This window comes from Ranitomeya variabilis, chromosome 2 (assembly GCF_051348905.1).
Source record: "Ranitomeya variabilis isolate aRanVar5 chromosome 2, aRanVar5.hap1, whole genome shotgun sequence".
Lineage (NCBI taxonomy): Eukaryota > Metazoa > Chordata > Amphibia > Anura > Dendrobatidae > Ranitomeya > Ranitomeya variabilis.
The window spans coordinates 230,442,133-230,466,589 of NC_135233.1; the positions used below are offsets into that span (position 1 = coordinate 230,442,133).

Genomic DNA, 24,457 nt, shown 5'->3' on the forward strand with positions numbered 1-24,457 from the left:
AATCCACCTGTCCCCCCCCCGCTATTCTCCGGCCTCTCCCCTCTGTCAATCCCTTCACTGGCTCCCCATTGCCCAGAGACTCCAGTACAAAACCCTAACCATGACGTACAAAGCCATCCACAACCTATCTCCTCCATACATCTGTGACCTCGTCTCCCGGTACTTACCTACACGCAACCTCCGATCCTCACAAGATCTCCTTCTCTACTCCCCTATTATCTCCTCTTCCCACAATCGCATACAAGATTTCTCTCGCGTATCACCCCTACTCTGGAACCCTCTACCACAACACATCAGACTCTCACCTACCATCGAAATCTTCAAAAAGAACCTGAAGACCCACCTCTTCCGACAAGCCTACAACCTGCAGTAACCACCGATCAACCAAACCGCTGTATGACCAGCTCTATCCTCACCTACTGTATCCTCACCCATCCCTTGTAGATTGTGAGCCTTCGCGGGCAGGGTCCTCTCTCCTCCTGTACCAGTTATGACTTGTACTGTTTAAGATTATTGTACTTGTTTTTATTGTGTATACCCCTCCTCACATGTAAAGCACCATGGAATAAATGGCGCTATAACAATAAAAAATAATAATAATATAGCACAGTCACGTAGTATATAACAGCCCACGTAGTATATAGCACAGCCACGTAGTATATAGCACAGCCACGTAGTATATAGCACAGCCACGTAGTATATAGCACAGCCATGTAGTATATAGCACAGCCCACGGAGTATATAGCACAGCCCACAGAGAATATAGCACAGCCCAGTAGTATATAGTACAGCCCACGGAGTATATAGCACAGCCACGTAGTATATAGCACAGCCCATGGTGTGTATAATAGCCCACATAGCATATAACACAGCCACATAATTTATAACAGCCCACGTAGCATATAACACAGCTCACGTAGTATATAACAGCCCACGCACTCAGTATATAACACAGCCCACATAGTGTATAACACAGCCCAGGTAGTGTATAACACAGCCCACGTAGTGTATAGCACAGCCCACGTAGTGTATAGCACAGCCCACGTAGTATATAGCACAGCCCACGTAGTATATAACAGCCCACGTAGTGTATAACACAGGCCACGTAGTGTATAACACAGCCCACGTAGTATATAGCACAGCCCACGTAGTATATAGCACAGCCACGTAGTATATAACAGCCCATGTAGTGTATAACACAGCCACGTAGTATATAGCACAGCCCACGTAGTATATTGCACAGCCACGTAGTATATTGCACAGCCATGTAGTATATTGCACAGCCACGTAGTATATTGCACAGCCCACGTAGTATATAGCAATGTGGGCATCATATCCCTGTTAAAAAAAAAGAATTAAAATAAAAAATAGTTATATACTCACCTTCCGTTTGCCCCCGGATCCAGGCGAAGCGTTTACCGATGCTCCTCGCGCGCTCTGGTCCCAAGAGTGCATTGCGGTCTCGCGAGATGATGACGTAGCGGTCTCGCGAGACCACTACTTCATCATCTCGCGAGATCGCAATGCATGGAGCGGTCACCGGAGCGTCGCGAGGAGCGGGAAAGGCCTGTTCTGGATCCGAGGGGCCGATGGACGGTGAGTATATAACTTTTTTTTTTTTTAATTATTTTTAACATTAGATCTTTTTACTATTGATGCTGCATAGGCAGCGTCAATAGTAAAAGTTGGTCACACAGGGTTAATAGCAGCATTAACGGAGTGTGTTACACCGCGGCATAACGCGGTACGTTAACGCTGCCATTAACCCTGTGTGAGCGCTGACTGGAGGGGAGTATGGAGCGGGCACTGACTGCGGGGAGTAAGGAGCAGCCATTTTGCCGCCGGACTGTGCCTGTCGCTGATTGGTCGAGGCTGTTTTGCCGCGACCAATCAGCGACTTGGGATTTCCGTGACAGACAGAAAGTCGGAAGTGACCCTTAGACAATTATATAGTAGACTAGATGGTGGCTCGATTCTAACGCATTGGGTATTCTAGAATATGTATGTACAGTGCCTACAAGTAGTATTCAACCTCCTGCAGATTTAGCAGGTTTACACATTTGGAATTAACTTGGCATTGTGGCATTTGGACTGTAGATCAGCCTGGAAGTGTGAAATGCACTGCAGCAAAAAAGAATGTTATTTCTTTGTTTATTTATTTTTTTTAAATTGGGAAAAGTATTTTCAGAGGGTCATTTATTATTCAACCCCTCAACCCACCAGAATTCTGTTTGGTTCCCCTAAAGTATTAAGAAGTAGTTCAGGCACAAAGAACAATGAGCTTCACATGTTTGGATTAATTATCTCTTTTTCCAGCCCTTTCTGACTATTTAAGACCCTCCCCAAACTTGTGAACAGCACTCATACATGGTCAACATGGGGAAGACAAAGGAGCATTCCAAGGCCATCAGAGACAAGATCGTGGAGGGTCACAAGGCTGGCAAGGGGTACAAAACCCTTTCCAAGGAGTTGGGCCTACCTGTCTCCACTGTTGGGAGCATCATCCGGAAGTGGAAGGCTTATGGAACTACTGTTAGCCTTCCACGACCTGGACAGCCTTTGAAAGTTTCCTCCCGTGCCGAGGCCAGGCTTGTCCGAAGAGTCAAGGCTAAACCAAGGACAACAAGGAAGGAGCTCCGGGAAGATCTCATGGCAGTGGGGACATTGGTTTCAGTCAATACCATAAGTAACGTACTCCACCGCAATGGTCTCCGTTCCAGACGAGCCCGTAAGGTACCTTTACTTTCAAAGCGTCATGTCAAGGCTCGTCTACAGTTTGCTCATGATCACTTGGAGGACTCTGAGACTGACTGGTTCAAGGTTCTCTGGTCTGATGAGACCAAGATCGAGATCTTTGGTGCCAACCACACACGTGACATTTGGAGACTGGATGGCACTGCATACGACCCCAAGAATACCATCCCTACAGTCAAGCATGGTGGTGGCAGCATCATGCTGTGGGGCTGTTTCTCAGCCAAGGGGCCTGGCCATCTGGTCCGCATCCATGGGAAGATGGATAGCACGGCCTACCTGGAGATTTTGGCCAAGAACCTCCGCTCCTCCATCAAGGATCTTAAATGGGTCGTCATTTCATCTTCCAACAAGACAATGACCCAAAGCACACAGCCAACAAAACCAAGGCCTGGTTCAAGAGGCAAAAAATCAAGGTGTTGCAGTGGCCTAGTCAGTCTCCTGACCTTAACCCAATTGAAAACTTGTGGAAGGAACTCAAGATTAAAGTCCACATGAGACACCCAAAGAACCTAGATAACTTGGAGAAGATCTGCATGGAGGAGTGGGCCAAGATAACTCCAGAGACCTGTGCCGGCCTGATCAGGTCTTATAAAAGACGATTATTAGCTGTAATTGCAAAAAAAGGTTATTCCACAAAATATTAAACCTAGGGATTGAATAATAATTGACCCACACTTTTATGTTTAAAATTTCTAAAAATTTAACTGAGCAACAAAACTTTTTGGTTTGTAAGATTTATGCATCTGTTAATAAATCCTGCTCTTGTTTGAAGTTTGAAGGCTCTAACTTATTTGCATCTTATTAAACCTGCTAAATCTGCAGGGGGTTGAATACTACTTGTAGGCACTGTATGTACGTCGCGCTGTGAGTGGGGGTTAAATTCCGTGCCAATATCGCTGATTGGTCGCGGCCGGCCACTTAGTATATAGCACAGCCACGTAGTATATAGCACAGCCAGCGGAGTAGATAGCGCAGCCACGTAGTATTTAGCAGCCACTTAGTATATAGCAGCCGCGTAGTAAATAACACAGCCCACAAAAAGAATTAAGATAAAAAATAGTTATATACTCACCTTTCGTCGTCCACTGAAGCTGTCCTGCTCCTCGCGATGCAGCCGGCAGCTTCCCTTCCCAGAGATGCATTGCGAAATTACCCAGATGACTTAGCGGTCTTTGCCAGAGACCACTAAGTCATCTGTGTAATTGTATCTCAGGGAACGGAAGCTGCCGAGAGCATCGGGAGGAGCGGGAAAGCTGCGGAGGCGACGGAAGGTCAGAATAGCATGATTTTTTATTTTTTTTATTACTTTTACCATTATATCTTTTTACTATAGATGCTGCATAGCCAGCATCAATAGTAAAAAAAAGTTGGTCCAGGATGGGGAGTAGGGAGGAGCCAATCAGCGACTCGGGATTCCCATAACAGACAGAAGTACCCCTTAGATGATTATATAGATGGATAATCTATCTATAGATATATTTATAGATAGATATATCTATAGATACATAGATATACTAAACATCGGGCTTGGTATTATCTATCTATCGTATCTATCTTTTATCTATCTATCATCTATCTATTATCTATCGATATATCTATCTAGCTGTCTATAGATATATCTATCGATAGATATATTTATAGATAGATAATAGATAAGATAGATAGATACGATAGATCTATTATCTATCTATTATCTATCCCATATCTATCTATCTACTGTATCTATCTATCTATTATCTATCTATCAATCTATCTGTTATCTATCATCTATCTGTCTGTGTGTGTAAACATTATTCTTCAATGGAGTATGTAAATGAAGAGGCTGGACAAGAAATGACATCACCCTTTTTTTTTTGGGTATATCTTTATTGAGCTTACAAAAGCACACACAAATCCGCATGAAAAAAAACGTGTCAAAAAACGCAGGTGACCTGCCAGTGACCTCAAGTGCAGATTTGGTGCAGACTTTACCTGCGTCAAATCCTGATGCAATCCTGTACAAGCAGAAGAGACTAGTTTGGGCTAAAGAACACAAGGAATGGACATTAGACCAGTGGAAATCTGTGCTTTGGTCTGATGAGTCCAAATTTGAGATCTTTGGCTCCAACCACCGTGTCTTTGTGCGACGCAGAAAAGGTGAATGGATGGACTCTACATGCCTGGTTCCCACCGTGAAGCATGGAGGAGGAGGTGTGGGGGTGCTTTGCTGGTGACACTGTTGGAGATTTATTCAAAATTGAAGGCATACTGAACCAGCATGGCTACCACAGCATCTTGCAGTGGCATGCTATTCCATCCGGTTTGCGTTTAGTTGGACCATCATTTATTTTGTGTGGATTACACCTGCCCCTCAATAGGAATCCGCAGGTGAAATCTGCACAAAAAAATGCGACCGATGCGCCGACAGCTGCAGACTCGTTTTCGGTCTTTTCACAGCAATTACGGGTGGTCCTCTACGGCCAATTCCACCGGTTCGGGGCGCCCCGCTGACAGGGACAAGAGTCCACAGGCCTCGTACAAACCTAACCGCTCATGGAAGGGCCGCCCCAAGCAGTACAGTTCTAGGGGATCCATACACCAAAGATCCTCGACTAAACGACTTGCAACACTGTCCGGACAACACCAGCAGAGTAGGCGGCCGCCTACTCATGTTTCACCATGTCTGGCTCACTGTCTTTCACGACGAATGGGTCAGGGATCTGGTGTCCTCCAGATACAAAATATAATTTTTTCCCCCTCCAACCTGTTTTTTTTACCTCCCGTCCCCCCTGAAGCAGGAACGTGGGCTCGAGCCTTTTACCAGGCCATCGAGTCACTCCGCCGAGACGGAGTTATTACCCTGGTCCCAGAGAACGGAAGGTTCCAAGGATTTTATTCAAATCTGTTCACAGTCCCAAAGAAGGATGGGACAGTCAGATCCATACTGGATCTAAAACTTTTAAACAGATTCGTCAGTCTGGCATGTCAGGATGGAGTTCCTTCGCTCCGTCATCGCTTCGATGGAACAAGGCGAGTTCCTAGCCTCCATCAACATTCGGGATGCGTATCTTCACGTTCCAATCTTCCCTACTCACCAAAGGTTTCTTTGATTTGCTGTTCACAGAGAACATTTTCAGTTCACGGCCTTGCCCTTCGGCCTCGCCACCACCCCCAGAGTCTTCACAAAGGTCATGGCAATCCTACACTCTCGGGACCTAGTTGTCTTTCCCTATCTAGATGACCTACTGATCAAAGGTCCATCTTTCCAAGCCTGCGAGGAGTGCGTCTACATTTCTTTGGATATTCTTTCTCGGCTGGGCTGGTTAATCAACTTGAACAAGTCTTTTCCCATTCCAGCTCAGCAGATCTCCTTCCTGGACATGATTCTGGACACTTCCCCAGGGTTGGTGATTCTCCCTTGGGACAAGGTCCTAGCCCTTCAACAGGACGTCCAGACGCTCTGTCAACCGTCTCCTTGTTCCATCCGTTTCGGCATGAGGATTCTCGGGAAGATGGTAGCCGCAATGGAAGCAATTCCGCTTGCGCAACTGCATCTTCGTCCCCTACAACATGCACTTTTGGACGCATGGGGCAAGAGTCCCTTTTCCCTCGATCAACCTTGTCGACTGACCCCTCGGGTCAAACAGGCACGCCAGTAGTGGACACTCCGGTCCTTCTTCCTCCAAGGGAAGTCCTTTCTCCTCGTCCATTAGCTGGTGGTCACTACCGATGCCAGCCTCCTCGGCTGGGGAGCTGTTTTTCATCATCACACTGCCCAGGGGAGTTGGTCTCCTCAGAAGTCTCATCTTCCCTTCAACGTCCTGGAGATCTGTGTGATTCGGCTGTCCCTGCGGTAGTTCCATCACCTCCTAGCATGCCACCCCATCCGTATCCAGTCGGACAATGCCACAGCTGTGGCCTATATCAATCATCAGGGGAGCACTCGCAGCAAAGCTGCAATGCGCGAGGTGGAACACATTCTTCGCTGGGCCGAAAGGAACCACTCGGTCATATCGGCCGTTCACATTCCAGGCAGCGGTGGAAAACTGGGCTGCGGATTTCCTAAGCCGTCAAGGCTCTCCATCAGGACATTTGGTCTCTCCATCAGGACATTTTCCAGATCGTTGGGGTACTCAGAACGTAGACCTGATGGCTTCCTGGTTCAATGCCAAGACTTTGTGCCCTGGTCCCGGGACCCGAGAGCAATCATGGATTACACGCTGTTCCTTCCCTGTAGTAACTTCTGTCTTCCTTACCTGTTTCCTCCCTTGCCCTTGCTTCCGAAGGTCATCAGGAAGATCAAGGCAGAGGGAGTGCCGGTGATCCTCATTGCGTGGTATGGTATGCAGAGCTCGTCCAACTGATTGCAGACGTTCCTTGGCGACTATCAAATCATCCCGGTCTGCTTTCTCAGGGTCCAATTTACCAGAACTCAGGGGCCATGTGTTTGACGGCTTGGCCGTTGAATCCTGGGTTCTGACCCAAGCGGGTTTTTCCCGCGAGGTAGTTTCCACCTTCATCAATGCTTGAAAGCCGGTGTCAGTGCGCATCTATCATCGGACCTGGAAAATCTTTTTTGAATGGTGAAGTTAGCCTCCGCTGGTTTTCAACAATTCCCACAATCTTGGAATTTCTTCAGTCCGGTCTGGACTTGGGATTAGCGCCGAGCTCCCTCAAGGGGCAGGTCTCGGCCTTGTCCGTCCTGTTCCAGCGTAAGATCGCTTCCAAACCACAGGTGAGAATGTTCTTTCAGGGAGTCTCCCACGTGGTACCTCCCTATAGAGCACCTCTAAACGCCTGGGACCTTAATCTGGTCCTAGGTGTCTGGCAAGAATCTCCCTTTGAGCCGTTGCAGGACATCTCTCCTCTCAAGGAAGGTGGCCTTCCTTGTCGCGATTACTTTGATTAGAAGAGTCTCTGAGTTGGCTGCGCTTTCCTGTTGAGCTCCTATTCTGACATTTCACTGAGACAAAGTGGTCATCAGGCCATACCCGCCCTTCCTTCCAAATGTGGTGTCTTCCTTCCACCTTAACGAGGATATTGTGCTTCCCTCGTTTTGTCCTGCCCCAGAGCACCGTGTGGAGAAGGCTCTTCACTCCTTGGATCTTGTGAGGGCTCTCAGAAAGTACGTGTCTAGGATGTCATCCTTTTGCCAGACGGATTCTGTTTCAACACCGGAAAGAATTGGCCGCCTCTAAGTCAACAATAGCCAGATGGATTCGGTCGGCTATTAAAGAAGCTTACCGCATCAGAGACAAATCTATTCCAGCGGGGGTCAAGGCTTAGTCCACTCGGTCGATGGGTGCTTCATGGGCCATTCGGCATCAAGCATCTGCGGAGCAGGTTTGCAAAGCAGCGACCTGGTCTAGCCTGCACACTTTCTCAAAGCATTATAATGTCCATACTCGGGCATCTGCAGATGCGAGACTGGGCAGATGAATTTTGCAGGCAGTGGTAGCGCACCTTTAGGCTACGTTCACATTTGCGGTGTGCGCCGCAGCGTCGGGCGCCGCAGCGTCGCCGCATGCGTCATGCGCCCCTATATTTAACATGGGGGCGCATGGACATGCGGTGCACTTGCGTTTTGCGCCGCATGCGTCACTGCGGCGCCCGCGTCCGGGCGCAGAGGACGCAGCAAGTTGCATTTTTGCTGCGTCCAAAATCAATAGAAAAAAGGACGCATGCGGCGCAAAACGCAGCGTTGTGCATGCGTTTTGCCGCGTTTTTGTTTGCGTTGTGCGTTGCGGCGCCGACGCTGCGGCGCACAACGCAAATGTGAACGTAGCCTTAGACAGCAGGTGCTGGGAGTTTACTCTGTTATGATGTTATTTCTCACCCAGGGTCTGCTTTTGGATGTCCCACGGTCCTGTGTCCCCCAATGTGGCGAAGGAGAAACAGAGATTTTTGTGTACTCACCATAAAATCCTTTTCTCCGAGCCACTCGTTGGAGGACACAGCAACCACCCTTTTTGGGCTGTTGCCCATGATGGTTTTACAGTTTGACATGTTGTATCTACTGTTAATTTTTTGTTAATCTTCTACTGCTTGGTCACTGAACTGGTTCGATCCAGAGCCAATGGGTAGTGTATACTGCAGAGGAGCTATCCCTTTTTTATATACTTAGTTTCAGCCTCCTAGTGGCAGCAGCATACACCCACGGTCCTGTGTCCCTCAATGAGTGGCTTGGAGAAAAGGATTTTACGATGAGTACACAAAAATCCCTGTTTTTGCTCTTACTCATTTTTTTCTATGGGTGAAAAAAATGCTGATTAAAGTGACATGCTGCAGTTTTCAGAAAAACATTAGTTTTCCAATTCAGTCAGGGAAATAAAAATGTGTGTGCATGAGATTTCTGAAATATAGCTTTTGCTGGTAATGTAAAATGCAGCTTTTAATTTGCTTCAAAATGTGATGTGTGAACATAGCCCTATTCTTTCTCATCTGGACTACTGCAAATCTCTACTAATCGTTCTCACTCTATCCAAACTGTTCCCTCTCCAATCCGTCCTGAACGCGGCAGCCAGGATCATATTCCTGTCCAGTAGCTTTACTGTTGCCTTCACAGAGCCGGTTCCAGTTGTTCATGGGACCCTTTAATTACATACCATGATTCATGATGAACAGATACGGCAGAGAATATCGTAGTTACTCACCGATAACGGTATTTCTCTGATCCCATGACGGCACCATGGAGAGAGGGATCCGCCCTCAGGGAGAGGAAACCCACAGGTTAAAAAGGCGGGACCTCTCCACCACCTCAGTTTGGTTTACAGAGCCTTAACAGGACTTCAGCTGTAATTTAATTATTTAATTTTTTTTGTTATATATATATATATATATATTATATATATGTATATATATATATATACATATTTTTTTCTTTTCTTTTTTTTTTGCGACACCGCGTGACTAAAACATTAGTAGTGTGCACACCCATATGTGAAGGGAGGGAATACACGGGCGCCGTCATGGGATCAGAGAAATACCGTTATCGGTGAGTAACTACGATATTCTCCTACCCCCATGACGGCACCACGGAGAGAATTTCAAAGAATGTGTATTTAGGGTGGGATTACTGCCTCCAGAACTCTCCTACCAAAGGTTAAGTCTGAAGCGGGAGATAGGTCAAGTTGGTAGTGCCTAAAGAAAGTAGAGGGAAAGGGGCAAGTGGCTGCTCTACATATCTGGTCAATATATGCTCCCGCTCGCTCTGCTTAAGAGGTTGCCACCGATCTGGTTGAATGGGCCTTAATTGTCTCTGGAACCTCTTCTTCGGGTGAGGTATATGATAAGGTGATGGCATCCCTTACCCATCTCGCCAATGTGGCTTTTGATGTTTTGTGCCCCTTGTTTGGCCCCTGAAAACAGACAAACAGAGCCCTCCCTTTCCTACACTCCCTCGTGGCTGATAAATAATGGACTAAACATCTCTTCACATCTAGCGTGTGCAGAGTTCTTTCTTTTTCATTTTTGAGATTTGGGCAAAAGGATGGTAAGGAGATTTCTTGGGGTCTATGAAATCTCGATGCCACTTTGGGAAGGTAGGATGGATCAGTCCTAAGGACCACTCTGTCCTCTAATATCTGGGTTAGGGGTGGGTAAGCTGATAGAGCTTGCAGATCACTGATCCTGCGAGCTGAGGTTAGTGCTACCAGCAAAGAGGTTTTCAAAGAAATTATTTTTAGGGAACCCTGTGGCAGGGGTTCAAAAGGCGCTTTAGTTAGTGCTGAAAGAACAAGGTTCAGATCCCAGGGAGGAGAAGTGTGATGTATGACAGGTCTGGATCTAGTTGAAGTTTTAATAAACCTTTTTATCCAGTGGTTCCCTGCCAAATCATGGTTATAAAGGATGCCTAATGCTGCGATTTGAACTTTTAGAGTGCTTGTTGCCAAGCCTTTCTCTAACCCTTTTTGGAGGAATTCCAATACTTCCTGAATTGGGATTTCTTCTGATAAGCTGACCCCTGAACTAGAGAGGAATTTTTTCCAGACTTTGCTATATGCTCTTGTGGTTACTGGTTTTCTACTGGCCAACAGAGTTGAGACTAGATTTGGAGAAAACCCCTTCTTAGTTAAAAATTCCCTCTCAAATTCCAGGCCGTCATATGCAAGTTTTTTATTTGTGGATGATTTACCGGCCCCTGACGCAGAAGGTTTGAGATATTGGGAGGACCCAAGGTTCTGATATGGACATTAGACGTAGCCATGGAAACCACGTTCTTTTTGGCCAAAACGCGGCTATCTTGATCACTCTTGCTCTGTCCTCCCTGATCTTCTTTAGAACTAACTGAATTAACGCTATCGGAGGAAATGCATAAGCTAGTCTGAAATTCCAGGGAATTAGAAAAGCGTCTAGGGTCAATGGATTCCCCCGTGGCTCTATTGAGCAAAATGCCTGTTTTGCGGTTTTGACTGTTTGCAAACAGATCTATATCCGGTGCCCCCCACCGATCCACTATGTGATCGAATATCTCCGTGTTTAATCCCCATTCCCCCTGTTTTAGTTGTGTTCTGCTTAAAGGGACTCTGTCACCTGAATTTGGAGGGAACAATTTTCAGTCATATGGGCGGGGTTTTCGGGTGTTTGATTCACCCTTTCCTTACCCGCTGGCTGCAATATTGGATTGAAGTTCATTCTCTGTCTTCCGTAGTACATGCCTGCACAAGGCAATCTTGCCTTACGCAAGCGTGTACTATGGAGGACAGAGAATGAACCCCGCCCATATGACTGAAAATTGTTCCCTCCAAATTCAGGTGACAGAGTCCCTTTAGAAAATCTGCAGTCTGATTCTCTGTCCCTTTGATGTGAAGGGCTGTCAGGGAGGACAGGTTGGCTTCTACCTGTGACAGGATGGATTTCGTCACTTTCATCAGAGGTTGTGACCTTTTCCCCCCCTGATGATTTAAGTACGCCACTACCACCCTGTTGTCTGTCAGTACTCTTACATGATGGGAACAGAGGGAGACTAGAAAGTGATTGAGGGCATACTTTACTGCCAAAAGCTCTTTCAAGTTTGAAGTGAGGGGTTTCTCTTCCCGTGACCAAGGACCCTGAGCAATTTGACCGTTTAGGTGGGCTCCCCAACCCCATGGACTTGCATGCGTGGTCAGGGTTACTGAGACCGGCCATACCCATGGGACTCCTCTGATAAGATTGGACGGGTCTGTCTACCAAGCTAGGGAAGCTATTGTTTGCGAGGATATTTGTAATCGCTTCTCTAAATCTCCTTTTAAGTGGATTTCCGCTTCTAATATTTCCCATTGGAGATCTCTGGAGTGACTCTGAGCCCACTGGACCACTGGAATGCAAGCTGTCATAGATCCTAGAATGGACATTTGCCTTCCTTAAAGTAATGACCGGAGAATGTCTCAGATGGTCCACTAGTTGTACCATGTTGGACACTTTTGCTTCTGGAAGACGACATTCTTGTTTTGCTGAGTCTATTATTATCCCTAAGTACTGCTGTACTTGTGTTGGGATGAGTCTGGATTTTTCCAGATTCAATAACCACCCCAGATTTGATAGGGCTGCCATTACTCTGTCTAGTTGCTGACTGCAATGGAGAGGCGATCTGCCCATCACTAGGTCGTCCAGATAAGGGACAATCAATATGTCTTGCTCCCTTATGTGGGCCATTACTTCCGCCATTAGTTTTGTAAATACCCTCGGGGCAATGGCAAGGCCGAACGGAAGCGCTCTGTATTGATAATGTTTCCGTTCCCCTTGTATCATTACTGATACTCAGATATTTTTGGTAATCCGGATGGATCGGCACATGGTAGTATGTGTCTTTTAAGTCTATGACGGTCATGAAACAAGACGGATGAAGGGTTCTGACACGATTTTATTGTTTCCATCTTGAACTTTTCTGTTACTAGGTATTTGTTTAATTTCTTCAAGTTTATTATTGTTCTGAAAGTCCAGTCCGGCTTCGTCCGAAGAAAAAGAGGAGAGTAGAAGCCTGTTGCTTCCTCCTGACGCGGCACTTCCTGTAGGACATTTTTTGACAGGAGACTGAGGACTTCTTTCTGGACGCTCATCTGCTCGATCTCGGATTTCCTTTGCGGTGTTACTACAAATTGGTGGTGTGGCCTTGCATGGAATTTCAGCTTCAGACCTGTCTCTATTATGTTTAAAGTCCAAGCACTCCCAGATATTTTTTCCCAGGCTTGGAGAAAGTAAGTCAGTCTCCCTCCTACCTGGGGAGCACCTTCATTGGGGCTGTTTTTTACTATCTGGCTTGTTGAACATGAAGCCTCCCCTTTTTTTATCTTCCCATCCATCTTTTTGATTTTTTGGGGGGCGTCTTTGCATAAATTTCTTCCCTCGAAAGGGCCGCCTATAGGATTGGTTGGGAAATCCCGGAAAAGCTTTTTTCTCGTCTGCGGCTTTCTCGAGGATATTATCCAGGGTAGGTCCAAACAAAAATTCCCCTTCACACGGTATGGAACAAAGCTTTGCCTTTGTTTGTAAGTCACCTGGCCAGCTTTTTAGCCATAGTGCTCTTCTGGCCGCATTTGAAAATGAAGCTGATCTCGCTGTCAGCCTTACTGAGTCTATGGAAGCGTCTGCTAAATATGCCGCAGCTCCCCTCACTGCCGCCGGACCTCGCGCGCGCACTATTGTTACCGGCTTCCAGGAGGGACGGAGGGGATCGCAGCAGCCTCTGCCTACACCGTGCCAGTGCCTCCCATCAGTGACCGCCGTCACCTTCCTCCTGAGCTCCAAACCGGCGGTGTTACCCCAGGTAGCTGCCGCTACCTATTACCGGCTACTCGCAGAAGAAAAGAGGAAGAGGCAGACTTGATCCTCTTCACTGCCTCCTCCCCGCACATACCCCACAAGACCCGCCGGCCCCGGAATGTGCCTTCGGGGAGGATATCCATCCATGACCACGGCAGGGCCCCCCGCTGCCTGAATTCGGCCCGATGGTCCCCGGGATTTCACGACGTTGTGGTAAGCTGTGGGTTCCCCGTCAGGGACAGGAAACCGAACTGAGGTGGAGGAGAGGTCCCGCCTTTTTAACCTGTGGGTTTCCTGTCCCTGAGGGCAGATCCCTCTCTCCGTGGTGCCGTCATGGGGGTAGGAGAAATATAAGGTATAGTATAATGCCAAAGATTTCACTTACTTCTAACATTACATGAGCAATATCTATTGTACATTCTACAATAGCTCTGAAACCAGACAGTATAGTCCTCCATACAGTATTATAGGCTCCATACAGTATATTAGGCACCACACGGTCCTACACACAGTATTTTAGGCTCCACACAGTATTATAGGCACCACATAATGCTCCATACACAATAATGAGCTCTATGTATTGCTCCATACAGTATTATGAGTAGCTCATAATGCTCCATAAAGTATGAGTCCCATATATTGCTCCATACAGTATTATGGGCAGCATATAGTGCTTCATACAGTATTATGGGCATTACGTAGTGCTCCATACAGTATTATGGGCATCACATAGTGCTCCATACAGTATTATGGGCATCACATAGTGCTCCATACAGTATTATGGGCATCACATAGTGCTCCATACAGTATTATGGGCATCACATAGTGCTCCATACAGTATAAGGAGCCCCATATATTGCTCATTACAGTATTGTGGGAACCACATAGTGCTCCATACAGAATAATGAGCTCCATAGAGAATGATCCATTTATTGCTCAATACAGAATGATCCCCAAACATTGCTCCATACAGAATAATGAGCCCCATATAATGCCCCATACAGTATATGATGGGCCCCATATCATGAGGCATATATAATGGGCCCCATATATGATGCTCCAGACAAACAAAAAAAAGTGAACTACTCACCTCTCCTCTGCTACAGACTCCTCAGCCTCGCCATCTTCCGTCTCCCTGCACTGTGACTGTTCAGGCAAAGGGCGCACACTAGTCACGTCATCGCGCCCTCTGACCTGAAACACAAGTCAAGAGATGCGGAAGATTCTGAAGCGCAGGAACGGGGAGAAATGAGTACTGCAAGTACTGGGGCCCCGAGTAAGGAGGGGGGCACGCACAGGAGTCGGCACTAGAACCCCATAGCGCACTGGTATCCCCGACGGCGAGTGCACGCCCCCACCTACTCAAGAGCCCCGACACTTGCTCGAGTGCCGACGCCAGCCCTGTGCCTCCACCTTGTGTCAGCCATTGCACTGGTTGCCCAACCACTACAGAGTTCAATATAAACTTCTCATTCTCGCCCAGAGTGCTCCACAGTTCTGGACCACCCTACATCTCTTCCATCATCTCTATCACCCAACACGTGCCTTCCGCTCTGCAACTGATTTAACATAGTAACATAGTTAGTAAGGCCGAAAAAAGACATTTGTCCATCCAGTTCAGCCTATATTCCATCATAATAAATCCCCAGATCTACATCCTTCTACAGAACCTAATAATTGTATGATACAATATTGTTCTGCTCCAGGAAGACATCCAGGCCTCTCTTGAACCCCTCGACTGAGTTCGCCATCACCACCTCCTCAGGCAAGCAATTCCAGATTCTCACTGCCCTAACAGTAAAGAATCCTCTTCTATGTTGGTGGAAAAACCTTCTCTCCTCCAGACGCAAAGAATGCCCCCTTGTGCCCGTCACCTTCCTTGGTATAAACAGATCCTCAGCGAGATATTTGTATTGTCCCCTTATATACTTATACATGGTTATTAGATCGCCCCTCAGTCGTCTTTTTTCTAGACTAAATAATCCTAATTTCGCTAATCTATCTGGGTATTGTAGTTCTCCCATCCCCTTTATTAACTTTGTTGCCCTCCTTTGTACTCTCTCTAGTTCCATTATATCCTTCCTGAGCACCGGTGCCCAAAACTGGACACAGTACTCCATGTGCGGTCTAACTAGGGATTTGTACAGAGGCAGTATAATGCTCTCATCATGTGTATCCAGACCTCTTTTAATGCACCCCATGATCCTGTTTGCCTTGGCAGCTGCTGCCTGGCACTGGCTGCTCCAGGTAAGTTTATCATTAACTAGGATCCCCAAGTCCTTCTCCCTGTCAGATTTACCCAGTGGTTTCCCATTCAGTGTGTAATGGTGATATTGATTCCTTCTTCCCATGTGTATAACCTTACATTTATCATTGTTAAACCTCATCTGCCACCTTTCAGCCCAAGTTGCCAACTTATCCAGATCCATCTGTAGCAGAATACTATCTTCTCTTGTATTAACTGCTTTACATAGTTTTGTATCATCTGCAAATATCAATATTTTACTGTGTAAACCTTCTTATTTTAAGACTAACATCCACCATAATCCAAACCTTGCACCTGTCTCCAACACTTCTCTCATGCCACGCCTGTTTTCTAGAATGCATTACCCCAGGTGATCCGACTGATATCTAGCCACTACATTGTTAAGGGTGCTTTATAAACATCTTTAGACAGCCCTATCACCTGAATTCACTAGTGTAACTCTTACCCGTTCCCTCTTTCTAAATTGTCCTATGACTCTGCTCTTCCTTATCTGTCTCGACACCCTCCATGCCCCAATAGAACTTGGTAACCAGATCATGCATCTTTACTTGACGAGAAGGAATATAAACCAGCTCACCCGTGATGCATAAGCTGAGTTTCGGGTGCACGGACCCGCTATGTCCAGGAGTGTAGAATCCAAAAGAAGAAAGTGTCCAGCTTCACCGAATCCGTGAAAAAAAGTTTTCTTTATTCACAAACGTAAACATGGAGGATACAAACTTCAGCACAAACCATATGGGTAAGAATCTCAACACGTTTCTAGAAACTGAGCTCCCTTAATCATGTCATGATTAAGGGAGCTCAGTCCCCAGAAACGCGTTGAGATTCTTACCCATATGGTTTGTGCTGAAGTTTGTATCCATGTTTACGTTTGTGAATAAAGAAAACTTTTTTTTTTCACGGATTCGATGAAGCTGGACATTTTCTTCTTTTTGGATCTTTACATGACACTCTTATTTATTACGGGACTGTAAATACATAATCATATTCTACCTATTGTGTCCACCCTATTATGGATGGTAAGCGTGCAAGCAGGACCCTCACTCTTCCTTTAACTGTGTGATACTTTGTGATGTCTTTATTGCCTGTACATATCCCCGTTTATTGTAAAAGGCTGGGGAATATGCTGGCGCTATAGAAAAAAAAAAAAATTGCACAGAACAAAAAAAAAAAGTCATCATTTTGTGTATGCAGTTCCAATACAGAATGTTTTCAAAACAGGAGACGTTTATTTACATTGGTATATATCTATTCTTACATCAATGTGACCTTTGAGCTGCCTCATTATGTGATACTTTGGATAGAGATGGCAGCACCCCGATCATCGGATGGGAGCCCTGCAAATCGCCACTTACCTGCCATCATCCTTCTGTTCCCTCAATTAGCTGGGCTGGGGATGACAGCAAGTAAGGGGTGATCTGCAGCTGCAGTAAAAGGCTCTAAAAATCAGTTTCTGGATGTCCGGAATTACAGTATAATAAAAAGCAGCAGTTCAGCCTTCTGTGTTATTTTTCCCCCAGAGCAGCGCTCTTGGTTGTAGATCACCAGCAGTCACTGCAATGGTCCTGTACTGTACTCCGGCTATGACTGCGTTGCAAAGAAAATTCTTGGCCCTAGAGGTTAGACCCCCACTAACGCACCAGCAGAGCAGTTCAAGGTCCCTTCAGGCTTGATCACCCCCAAAGCACCAGACCAGTCATCTCCCATCCACTTTTATTTTACATGCATAATATTTTACAGCCCATTGACAGGACTTTATGCATCAGATGGTTTGTGCCTCATTCCCTAAGAGCTGGTACAAAAAGAAAAAAAAAAAAAAAGCGAATCTGAAAACCTGAAACATTATAAAACGACAAAGAAGGACTGTACAGAAAATTATACAAACATAAATTACAACCCCCCCACCCCCGGCCAGAGCGGAGCCGGCGGCCCCCAATACTGGAACAGAGGCTCCGGCAGATGTCCACGCGGCACTGGAGCCTCTGTCCACTCAAGCCTCACAGGATCCATCGTCAGTGCCTCTGGCGTCTGCCAGTCACTCGCATGTGTGCAAAAAAGACACAATATCGCGTCCTCCATGTCCAACAGTAATGGAGAATGAACAGCAAAGAGGAGAGCCACCGCCACAGAGTCACCGCTCCGGGTCCGGCTCGCAGTGCATGATCCGGATCTTCTCCGAGCAGTGCTTTTTGTGCGCGGGCCAGTCTTTCTGTTGGCACTGGGTACCACAGTATCTCGCTAGTTGGCATCTACCACAAATATTAAACTCGCGTAACTGCAAAAAAAATTAAAAATTTAAATTACACTGAAGAATTAGAAAATTCATCCATGGCTGCTTCCCCTCCAGTTACTGCTGCGTGCATTGACTTAAAGGGATAATCCCTTTTAAGTAGGTGCATCCTCATCATTCCTACGATTACACAGTGATGTCGTGTTTTAGGGATTATACAAAATTGGAAAATTCCTTTAAATAGGGCTGTGCTGGATACCAGGAAAAGCCATCTACAAGAGGGAGCGCTGTTTGTATAAATGTCTGCAATTAGCAGGGGACACTCCAAACACAGGGCCGATTATGTCACCACGTCCTGACCCCTGGGAGATGTAGCCAGAATGGATGAAAGGACACCCCACATCAATCAAGACACTGATCCCCTCCCATCATCAGGGGATTCCGGCACGCACCTGTTTCTCCATCATTGTACACGGGGGATAGTGACATTCGTAATAAGTGCAGGAATTCTCCTCCTCCCGGACAACCTCTCCATTGGCGTTGTAGCAGCGGGTGACGTTCAGCAGGGGGAACAAATCTTCAATGGGGTCAGTGGGGAGCTGCTGTATGGCCAGCCAATATAGGGACTGCTCCCTACAGAAGAAGAGGGAAACATCCAGCAGTTAGGCACGATGTCAGTACACAGTGACTGCACCAGCAGAATAGTGAGTGCAGCTCTGGAGTATAATACAGGATGTAACTCAGGATCAGTACAGGATCAGTAATGTAATAATAATAATAATTTTATTTATATAGCGCCAACATATTCCGCAGCGCTTTACAAATTATAGAGGGGACTTGTACAGACAATACGTAGACATTACAGCATAACAGAAATCACAGTTCAAAACAGATACCAGGAGGAATGAGGGCCCTGCTCACAAGCTTACAACCTATGAGGAAAAGGGGAGACACGAGAGGTGGATGGTAACAATTGCTTTAGTTATTTGGACCAGCCATAGTGTAAGGCTCGGGTGTTCATGTAACGCTGCATGAACCAGTTCACTGCCTAAGTGTGTAGCAGTACAGACACAGAGGGCTATTAACTGCATAAAGTGTATGAGAACATGATGCGAGGAACCTGATTATGGGTTTTTTTTTTTTTGGTTTTTTTTTAAATGTAATGTATGTACACAGTGACTGCATCAGAAGAATAGTGAGTGCAGCTCTAAAGTATAATACAGGATAAGTAATATAATGTAAGTACCCTGTGACTGCACGAGCAGAATAGTGAGTGCAGCTCTGGGGTATAATACAGGATGTAACTCAGGATCAGTAATGTATGATACAGTGACTTCAACCAGCCGAATAGGGAGTGCAGCTCTGGGGTATAATACAGGATTTAACTCAGGATTAGTACAGGATCAGTACTGTAAAGTATGTACGCTGTGACTGCACCAGCAGAATAGTGAGTGCAGCTCTGGAGTATACACAGTGCTCATCATTACCTCTGCTTGCTCGACACTTCCTCTACCTCGGGTTTCCAGCCCCAAGGAACCACCTGCAGGTTGTCCAGTCTATTATCCACAGTGATGCCGTTGAGGTGCAGGACCTGGAAGCCGGGTGCGACACCTCCTTTATGCCTCTGCCTAAAAATAAAGATGATGTGAATAAATGATGGGGGAAGTTAATTAACCCGCGAAGTGTTGGCATCTATGAAACCGAACCTCCAAAACTAAGACAAAGCCGCAAGTGCATGAGGACGGGGGAGCACTCACCATAACAATTCATGGAGCAGGCGCCCCGACCCTCTCCCCTTGTACTTGTCGAATGCGTACGCAAAGATCTTTGCACCGTTCCCATCAGCGTCGACCTCCATTCGAGCCTGGGAGAGGGGAAAACTGTGATATTAGCAGAATATTCCTGTGCACTCTGGAGCCTCCCCGCATAAGACGTCGGTGGCCTAATAAGGGTTTCCTCAGCTGCTGCAAACTAAGACTCAGTTTGCTTGCTTGTTGGGAGTTGTACTCCATGTAAAAGTCGGAGTGCTGCCATAATGGGAAAATATGATCCCTTCTGGGAAACTGCAGTATAAGGCTGCCGTCACACTAGCAGTATTTGGTCAGTATTTTACATCAGTATTTTTAAGCCAAAACCAGGAGTGGGTGATAAATGCGGAAGTGGTGATGTGTTTCTATTATACTTTTCCTCTAATTGTTCCACTCCTGGTTCTGGTTTTGGCTTACAAATACTGATGTAAAATACTGACCAAATACTGCTAGTGTGATAGCAGCCTTACACCCCGCCGTTTGTACAGGGGAGGTCTAGATAAGGGGTACTGCAATGACTGCAATAAAACTGCTTACTTCAAAAGAATAGTTGTCCACCAGCGGGATGTCTTGCTCATCAATAAGGGTATACTTTATCTGGAGGGAACACAAACATAGGGTTAGTGCCAATTAATTCTGCAGCCTTCTCTCTCTATCTCTGCTTTATGTCACTCAATTGAAAAACATTGGCTTTTTTATGTCTGGATATAAGTCTGAATAGTTCTTATAGCTGAGGGTTTGTTACAGTTGCATACAATCCAGCAGCACTGATCTATCCTGTTCTGAGTTTGTAACAGTGTATCAATCTGAGATCAGCCGACACCAGATTGTTCTCACTGGATACAAGTGTGACGAACCCTCAGCTGAACAAATGATCAGAACAGATTTTATTGCAAGTGGGATTTCTAGCAAAGGATTAGGAACTGAAACCCCCAAGTCTGGAGCTGCAGTGCCCCCCCATGGGCGCCAGCGGCAGTGTACGTGACAAAGGTCTCTGGGACGCCGGCAGCTCCAGGTACTGACACACCCATCATGTGGGAACAATCTGCACATCTTACACAATCCCAAAACTAACGCCACCCCTGATCCATGGCAGCAGCGGGCAAGAAGGACAGGAAGGCGACAGCGTGAAATAATGGGAGTTGTACTGGAGAATCACAGACCTAACCACCCACTCTGCACTAGAAGACTGTCCTCACATGCTGGATAACAATGCATGCTACTACTCGCTGTTGTCAGGCTGCAAACAACATACCTAATGTTAAAACTGGGGGACCAAAAGCAGAGGGCTTCATGCTGCACTGTGCCCCCCCCCCCAACTACGCAGAAAAGCAGAGGGCTGCATGCTGCACTGTGCCCCCCAACTACAAAGAAAAGCAGAGGGCTTCATGCTGCACTGTGCCCCCCCCCCAACTACGCAGAAAAGCAGAGGGCTGCATGCTGCACTGTGCCCCCCCAACTACAAAGAAAAGCAGAGGGCTGCATGCTGAACTGTGTCCCCCCCAACTACAAAGAAAAGCAGAGGGCTTCATGCTGCACTGTGCCCCCCCAACTACACAGAAAAGCAGAGGGCTGCATGCTGCACTGTGCCCCCCCAACTGTACGGAAGGGCAGGGGGCTGCATGATGCACTGTGTCCCCCCCCCCCCCCCAACTGTACGGAAGGGCAGGGGGCTGCATGATGCACTGTGTCCCCCCCCAACTGTACGGAAGGGCAGGGGGCTGCATGATGCACTGTGCCCTCCCCCAACTGTACAGAAGGGCAGGGGGCTGCATGATGCACTGTGCCCCCCCCAACTGTACGGAAGGGCAGGGGGCTGCATGATGCACTGTGCCCTCCCCCAACTGTACGGAAGGGCAGGGGGCTGCATGATGCACTGTGCCCTCCCCAACTGTACAGAAGGGCAGGGGGCTGCATGATGCACTGTGTCCCCCCCAACTGTACAGAAGGGCAGGGGGCTGCATGATGCACTGTGTCCCCCCCAACTGTACGGAAGGGCAGGGGGCTGCATGATGCACTGTGTCCCCCCCCAACTGTACGGAAGGGCGGGAGGCTGCATGATGCACTGTGTCCCCCCCCAACTGTACGGAAGGGCGGGAGGCTGCATGATGCACTGTGTCCCCCCCAACTGTACGGAAGGGCAGGAGGCTGCATGATGCACTGTGTCCCCCCCAACTGTACGGAAGGGCAGGAGGCTGCATGATGCACTGTGTCCCCCCCCAACTGTACAGAAAGGAAGGGGCTACATGACACACTTAACACCTGCCTTGCTGTCCTAAGGGGGTAAGGTTGGAGAAAAGGCAGCCCATTCCTCCTGGTCACTGCGCCCTCTTGTGGTGGGGTACATGAATACACTCGTGCAGGACTAGATGTGACCACCAGAGGGCCGCAGTAGAAGTAACACGTTTGCAGCCAGGACGCCCCCGTGTGGTTGGTCGGCTGTCATTGCAGGAGTCCTACTGTCCCCTGCTCACCACGCCGGTCAGGGGGAGACGCGAACGAGTCTCCTCCCACAAGCGGGTGTGTCCACACGAGACCTACGTATCGGCGAGAACAACCCCGACATTACCCCTCGATATACCGGTCCCCGGGGTCTAATCGTGCGACGCCGCAGCTCGGGGCGCTCACCTTACCGGCCACCCGGCCGAGGCGCACGATGCCAAGCTTGAAATCTGTCATGGTCGGTGTGAGGTGAGGGAGGGACAGGCAGACGCACTCTCCCCTGCTCGTCCGTCGTCGCCTCCCTCTGTTACGCCACGTCTTCGGATGACGAGCCCCTCCCACTTCGCCGGTACCGTGGAGGATCGGCCGACCGGGCTCTCCCCGACGCCACACGAGGGAGACCTGGGCTGCCACGCACCGCCTCTCCCCCGACCGCGCTCACAGGCGACACCCAGAAGGGGCGGGGCTTGTGACTCCAACAGACCAATCAAAGACGGCAGCGAACGAAAAGCTATTGCGCGCAGCCGGTAGACGCCAGCCAATCAGCGCGTCTGGTGGGCGGGACTTGTCGCCTACTCCTGACATCACAAGGGTTATAGGCGGAGCGTCTGAATAATGACGTCAGTTTCGCGGGAAAAGAAAAGGTTTTTGAGCGCCAGAAAGTGACGTCAGCACTGGAGGAACAGGTGGTACGATTTAAAGGGCCAGTGTACAAATCCAGGCCCCTCAGCAGGTGATGACACAGGCCTTTCTTGCAGAATTTGATGCATCTTGCTGCCCCTATGTTGGGGTCCATGTATTCCTTTACTAGTATTTTTATGTGGTCGGATGTGGGGGAAATAAAGCAGTAACCTTTATATAAGCCCCCGGTGTGCGGGACGTGCTGGGATTGTTCTAGGATTTAAAGGGGTTGTCCTCTCTGGAAACACTGATTTTCCTTTAATGCAGGTATTTCGGGTCAGTCAGTTTTGCATTTGGGTTTCATGAACAACTTTGCCTCCTTTTGGCTTTTTACAGTTTTTTTTATTTTCCTGTACAGTCAGCCATAAATCAGCTGCCAGGAGCTCAGAAGGCAGGAGAGGGTTACAGACCCCCAGCCCAGCTCACTGATGCATTCTCTGTTAACCCATTCTGCAGAAAGCCATTCACCTGCATCACAGAGGAACACAGCTAAAGCGATTTTTAGACAAATAACCTGTATTTAAGTAAGAGGGGAAATAAGTCTGTACAGGTGGACAATCCCTTTAAAGTCACTAGGTGATCATACATTGTATGTGTGATCGGGGTCTGACAGCCGGGACCATCATCGATCTCAGGAAAGGGGCTGTGAGGTGTCCTCTGTAGATTAGAGGCTTAACCTCGTATGTGCTGCTCTGCTCCGTTCATTCCACAGAGAGCACTGAGCGCAGCGCTCTGCCCTGTCCGCCAGTCCAATACAGAATGCATGGGGGGATGTACTGTACATGCGCAGCCCCCCCTACAAATGTAAAATGCCCTTTCTTGGGATCTCTGCCGCCGCCCCCCGCTGATCAGCATGTATCCTAAAAATAGATGATCCCTCTCAATATTGGGAATAAACCTTTAACTTTATTCTAGGATTCTGAAGTTTCAGCAATGCCATGTTTTATACTAATAGTGATGAGCGAATATACTCGTTACTTGAGATTTCTCGAGCACGCTCGGGGGTCCTCCGAGTATTTTTTAGTGCTCGGAGATTTAGTTTTCATCACCGCAGCTGATTGATTTACATATAAGTACATGTGGGGGTTGCCTGGTTGCTAGGGAATCCCCACATGTACTTATGCAGGCTAACAGATGTAAATCATTCAGCTGTGGTGCTAAAAACTAAAACCCCGAGCACTAAAAAATACTCGGAGGACCCCCGAGCGTGCTTGAAAAATCTCGAGTAACGAGTATATTCGCTCATCACTACTAATTAACTTAAATCCTTCATTTTCCGATTCTCTCCAATCTCATCCACAGCATCTGATGGGGCAGATCGTCTGCGCTCACCCCGCTCATGTATGGCAGGACGCAGGAAACCCCACTTTATGCGGAATCTGCTGGAGTTGTCTGGACATGAGACCCTCAGTCCCAATTCACAATTTTTTTTTCCTGGTACTCAAAAAATCAATTCCTATTGATCCGTGCGCTGGATCCAATGTTCATCTGTTTTTGGACCTTTGATTATGTTACTTACTAATGAAATAACCACTGCTGGATTTTCCAGGAATC

The 24,457-nt window shown here is 47.4% G+C and overlaps 1 protein-coding gene across 1 annotated transcript; it reads right to left on the reverse strand.

The window, feature by feature from the left end:
- Positions 1 to 17,441: 17,441 nt before the first annotated feature.
- On the reverse strand, positions 17,442 to 22,845 carry ZMYND19 (zinc finger MYND-type containing 19). The gene is made up of 6 exons (XM_077283928.1): positions 22,409 to 22,845; positions 20,318 to 20,377; positions 19,730 to 19,836; positions 19,460 to 19,600; positions 18,425 to 18,605; positions 17,442 to 18,017 (listed from the first exon to the last, which is right to left on the reverse strand). The coding sequence occupies exons 1-6, from the start codon at positions 22,457 to 22,459 to the stop codon at positions 17,874 to 17,876; spliced, it is 684 nt and encodes a 227-aa protein (XP_077140043.1). The 5' UTR covers positions 22,460 to 22,845; the 3' UTR covers positions 17,442 to 17,873.
- Positions 22,846 to 24,457: the final 1,612 nt, after the last annotated feature.